This window comes from Arachis ipaensis, chromosome B09 (assembly GCF_000816755.2).
Source record: "Arachis ipaensis cultivar K30076 chromosome B09, Araip1.1, whole genome shotgun sequence".
In the NCBI taxonomy this organism is placed as follows: domain Eukaryota; kingdom Viridiplantae; phylum Streptophyta; class Magnoliopsida; order Fabales; family Fabaceae; genus Arachis; species Arachis ipaensis.
Genome location: NC_029793.2, coordinates 144,396,177 through 144,402,388, shown reverse-complemented (window position 1 = coordinate 144,402,388; position 6,212 = coordinate 144,396,177). Strand labels below are relative to the sequence as shown.

The window sequence follows — 6,212 nt, the reverse complement described above, 5'->3', positions numbered from 1 at the left end:
ACACATGAGAAGCATCCTCTCAATTTTTTTTTAATAATTGAGGGAGTAAAGTGTGATATCTTACCATTAATTGTTATAAGTTAGATCACAAAAAAACATAAAAGAGAATGTATTAAAGGATTATAGATCACACTTTACTCTCTCAATTTTTTTCAATAATTGAGAGGATCTATTCCCTGCTTCTCATAGAATTTGGATTCTTAAAATTTTAAATTTTTACTTTAAAAAATAAAGTGTAATCTTCTACTCTTAAATAATTTTTTTTTATATTTACTCTTAATTCCACCTATAAAATAAATTATAAAAGATCCCACTTTACTATCTAAAATAAAATTTAAATATAGAAGATCTAAATCCTTCTCATTATCTCATATATCCCAAAAAAAATGAGCCGCCTTAGTCATTATTTGAAGATAAAATTTAAAGATTTGACCTAACCTCCTATTTCAACGCAGTTTCTTCCGTTTTTTCTGAACCAATCACAACCCTAACTTCTCTCTCATAAATATTTAAATATAACTCCCTCTTTCGCATCGCAACCCTTCATCCTTCTTCATTCCAGCCATAACCAAATCAGCCGCACCACCACCACGCACAGCCGTACCATGGGTCGCTCCCATGTCCTCCTCCTCTTGCTCTCCCTTCTGGCGGCGGCCGTCGTGGCGTCAGCACTCGACATGTCGATCATCGACTACGACGCGAAGTTAGAAGCCATGACGGAGAGCCACCTCATGAACCTCTACGAGTCATGGCTGGTGAAGCATGGCAAGGTCTACAACGCGTTGGGAGAGAAAGAGAGAAGGTTCGAGATCTTCAAGGATAACCTGCGGTTCATTCACGAACATAACAGCGCTGGGAACAAACCCTACAAGCTTGGCTTGAACAAGTTCGCCGATCTCACCAATGAAGAGTACAGAGCCAGGTACCTCGGCACCAAACCCCGCAGCTCCTCCGAGCAACAGCGATTGCTCTCTGGCAACAGGAAGAGTGACCGTTACGCATTCCGCGCCGGCGACGAGTTGCCTGCTTCTGTTGATTGGAGGGAGAAGGGTGCCGTCTCCCCCGCTAAGGATCAAGGCCAATGCGGTTAGCACATTATATCTAGGGTTTAATTTTGATGCTCTATAATATTAATTCCCCTAAAAGAATTTGGTTTTGTTGTGAAGGGAGTTGTTGGGCTTTCTCGACGGTTGCTGCGGTGGAAGGGATCAATAAAATTGTGACGGGGGAGCTGATATCTCTGTCAGAGCAAGAGTTGGTGGATTGTGATAGGAGCTTCAACATGGGATGCAATGGAGGCCTCATGGACAATGCATTCGACTTCATTCTCAACAATGGAGGCATTGATTCTGAGCAAGATTACTCCTACCATGCTCGTGAAGGTGTTTGTGATACCAATAGGGTCGGTATATATCCCTTTCACTCTATCCCTCTAATTACTATTATCAATGTCCTAAACTAAATTGGCTTTTTTGTCAGAAAAATGCTCATGTAGTTACCATAGATGGTTATGAAGATGTGCCAGAAAATGATGAGAAGGCGTTGGCTAAGGCTGTTGCACACCAACCTGTTAGTGTTGCCATTGAAGCTGGTGGCAGGGCCTTCCAACTTTATCAATCTGTAATGTTATTCTACCTTACTTTATATTACATAACTCCCTCGTGTGAATAAGATAATAGCTGAGATATTAACATGTATATTAAGAAAGAAATTTAGCATTTGGTGAGTTTATAAGAAAAGATTTTTTTTTTTGAATTATTTTTTTTAAAAGATTTTATCTAAAAGTAAAAGTAATTTTATGTTTGGGTATGTTATGCAAAAAGATCTTTTTATTTTTCAAATTATGTTTGAATATAACAATATAAAAGTATTTTTTTTGTTTATTTATTACATAAAAAATATTTTTTTATAGAGCAATGCTAGGGGCAGTAATTTTTGTTTGAAGTCTTATTTAATAATTTATAAAATATATCAAATTATCTAAGGATTTGTTGATTGGTGATGATCAGGGTATCTTCACCGGCATATGTGGAACTGAACTTGACCACGGTGTTGCCGCAGTTGGGTACGGAACAGAAGACGGTAAAGACTACTGGTTGGTGAGGAATTCATGGGGTTCAGGATGGGGAGAGGAGGGTTACATCAAGCTGGAGAGAAATCTTGCACATGGCAGAACCGGAAAGTGTGGTATCGCAATGGAGGCATCATATCCAATCAAGAACAGCACCAACCCACCAAACCCTGGTCCCTCACCTCCATCCCCAGTCAACCCTTCCACTGTCTGTGACGAATACTACTCTTGCCCTTCTCGCACCACTTGCTGCTGCGTCTTCGAGTATGCAGGATTTTGCTTTGGATGGGGATGCTGCCCTATGCAATCCGCCACTTGCTGCGACGACGGTGCTAGCTGCTGTCCTCCTGAGTTTCCCGTCTGCGACACTCGCGCCGGAACCTGCAGATTGGTACGTAACCGTTATATGCTCTTTCTTCTTTCCTTTTTGTTTATAGCTGCCAATGTTAATGTTCCTTCATGCAATGCAACAGAGTAAAGATAACCCATTCGGAGTGAATTCCTTGCCACGAACACGTGCTACAAGCACTTGGACTCAAAGGAAAGTTGCCATGAAAGACTGCTTATTGGCATGAAAAGCCAGTGGGAAAATGTATATAGGGTGGTGCCGTGGTGGTGCTTCGGTACGGTGTTGGTCTCTCTTTTAAAGTATTATTAGATGGTTTAATACGTTTAATTAATTAAATTTGTTTAATGTACTTAAATCATTCTTCTAAAAATATTTTATGTCTTCAAGTCCGATCTCTTTGTTGCTTGGGAAGGATTGTAATTGTAAATACAATTCCATTTTTTCTTTTCTTTTTCTCTTTCCTCTGTTAGTCCCACGCGATATTTTACCGTACCCTAACTCAATATGTATACTACAACATTCATCAATCACAGAATGGAACTTATTAATAATTGAGCAACAGTTCTAAAAAACATGAATATGCTACTATTCGCAGAACTCCATTACGGAAAAGAAAATTCTCAGTTTATCAATATTTTCTCTAATTTAGGGAAGATATTTTTAACATTTTTATTTGAATAAATACCTTATTAAAATTATATATTAGTGTAAACTCTAATAGATAATTTAAGAACGATTAATCTCTTGCTAATATACTATGAAGCACGGACACTTTGCTGAGTTGCCGTGTCTGCGTGTCGGATACATTTCGGATACGACACTCATCCGACACGCGTGTCTGCCGTGTCCAAACCGTGTCTCAATAAAAAATAAAAAATTCTTCTCCGGACACACTTGGATACACCTAAATACCATCATGTGTCAGCGTATCCAGTCTTATTCTTAATATATATTCTTAAAATAAATTTAGATATAGTATATATTATTATTTATTAAAACAAAAAATATTTTAAATAATTGATATAATTAAAATAAGACATTAAAAATAATTTAAAAAATTAATTTATATTTTAATATCAATAAAATATTAAAATATTATTACGGTTTATCTAAAAAATATTTTATATTTTATATGTATACGTGTCCCCGTGTCATGTAAGATTTTAAAATTCGCGTGTCGACGTGTCCCGTGTCGTGTCGTGTCCCGTGTCCGTGTCAGTGTCCGTGCATCATAGCTAATATACTTTAAAGTATGCAAATCCGTTTTCTATATATTGCAAAAATTCATCCAAATGATACTACTTAGGGATTTTTTTATAGTGATATAATCCTAAGTCTACAATAAGGACAAAATAATGCATTTTTTCTTATTTAAATTATCCCAGCATTAGTCTCATATTTGATAGTTATTTGATAGTTATTCATAAAATGTCAAATAGGAATTGTGTATCATATTTTAAGATTTTGAGCCAATTAATCTTTTACCCCCTATATATTAGATAGGATAAGAGTCTCTCATGTATAAAGGAGTAAATCAACCAAATATATGTAGACTTGAATCAAAAGGGTATGTGAAAGTTTAGCGGGTGAAAAAAAGGTGGTGACTCTGAATCTGAGGCCAAACCAAAGAGAGAGAGAGACGATGCCTAGTTAAGGTAAAAATAGCTTATGATCTTTAAGATAATTATTTTGAAAACAACAATGTTAAAGAACCAAGAGCGTACCACCCAAATGCCTTTGGATGAATTTAAAATCTCTACGTGGATGGTGTATATGTTAGGCATTAGGATGTTTTTTCTCTTTGTAAATTGAATGGTTTTGAATCTATTTTCTGATTTACCATATTTTAGGCATTTGGAGCGGGAAGGATGATGAAGAGACTGGAAGCTAATTGAATCAATTTCCGTGATTCACGTTACAATGATACTGAACGTATCTCTTCTTAATTTGAATGTAGTGAAACATTTAATAACTAATATTTTAAATCATAAATAAATAAAATTAATTACTATATTTATAATTAATTAAGTTGTTCTATTTTTAGCTGATTTGGAGTTAATTCCATATACTTTTCCTTTTGAAAAAGAAATATTTAATATATATCTATCTAAAAAACTTAAGCGATAATTATTTTTGTGCCTGACTTTGGTCAATAAAGCTCTACATCTAAATCATAATCTTAACCAAGTTTAATCAAATTTTAAGTATTTTAAATTTTGTGTATTCTTTTTCTTTTTCTTTTTTGTTATTCTTTTCTTTGATTATGGTTATCACCAACAATACTAATATTTTACTAACATCAAAATAAGATTCTCCAACAACAAGTAATCAAGAACAACAAGAAGAAGAAAGGGTATTAGTAATAATAATAACAATAATAATTACTTTTTGTTAAGTTGGAAGGTTCACAAGAAGAGAGGAAGCAACCAACAAGTAGTGGAAGAAAGCATCAAGAAGCCAAAGACACAAGAAAATGATGATGATGATGAAGTTGAAAACGAAGTCGAAAAAGACGAAAGTAATGGTGATGATGATCATGATGATTATCAAGAAGATTCATCAGAGAAAAGGTTGTTGTTAGAGAGGTTGAAAGAATTTGATAAAACAAAGCACAAGAACTCAAGTAAGATTAGAGAAAGATATGTGTGTCACACTTGCAAGATGTGGTGCTCCCAACATTTCATGCAGTGAGTTGCCATGTTCATGATGAGAAGATCAATAATCGTAATCATCTTTCTTCTAATTCATTATCATCACCATCTCCAACAACAATCACCGTTAATGACAACAATAAAGTTGGTAAGTTAGTTATTAATAATTTTAATGATGAACATGTCAAAAATAATAGCGAGTCTAAATTCAATAAGGGAAGTAGTGGTTGATGATTCAAATAATATTAATAATCCTCCTACTATTAGAAGAATGCTAGATTTTGATCTCAATGAGTTGCCTCATGCGGACTGCGGAGGAAGATAAATAATAATTGTGAAATGTTCAACATAATCTCCTGTCTTTGTTTTCGTCATCATTATTATGATTATTATTATTATTATTGGCCTATCTTTTTAATTTTAAATTTCTCGCATGTATATATATATATATATATATACCCTGACCTAAAATACAAATCAGGCCCAATGCAGTTAAAATGTCCAATCTAATAGGACGGTCTCGTCCACGTATCCGACCTCTTTTAAGATGTCGGAACAGATTAAACTCACACTTAACTAAGTAAGTAACTGTCTTCTAGAATCTCTTACCCATTTCTAGAAGAGAAATCTCAACAATCCTAAAATAAAGGGCCGGTTATCCACTATCAGAAGTAGACTACTTCAGCGGTAGTTATTGATTCGTCTCCTATAAATATACTGATAGTAAATTAAGTTCTAATACACAAAAATCTGCCAAAACTCTTACTGACTTAAACATCGGAGTATTTTACACTCGGACGACGATCACAAGGCGTGACACAAGTTGGAACATTACACATGATGTGTTAAAACTTATGCTACCAAGTAATGTGGTAAATGTACGATTAATTATATCTGAATAATAACAATATTAGTATATTACTGTAGCAGCAATGAAACTTAAAAGAAAATAATAATGTTCAAGTCCCAGAAAATGGTCAATTATGTGCTTGTTTGTAGTGACGGATCTAAAAAATTTATGTTGGAAAAATAAAAATAATACACAATACTATCAAAAGATATATTAATTTAAATTAAAAAAAATAAAAGTGCATATTAATTATTTGAATACAAAAAAAAATTAAAAACTACACTAGCTACT

The 6,212-nt window shown here is 34.2% G+C and overlaps 1 protein-coding gene across 1 annotated transcript; it reads left to right on the top strand.

Annotated features, from left to right (window-relative positions):
• Window positions 508-2,869, top strand: LOC107616754 (probable cysteine protease RD21B). Its single transcript, XM_016318687.2, has 5 exons — window positions 508-1,086; window positions 1,167-1,402; window positions 1,480-1,620; window positions 2,010-2,462; window positions 2,545-2,869. The coding sequence occupies exons 1-5, from the start codon at window positions 606-608 to the stop codon at window positions 2,644-2,646; spliced, it is 1,413 nt and encodes a 470-aa protein (XP_016174173.1). The 5' UTR covers window positions 508-605; the 3' UTR covers window positions 2,647-2,869.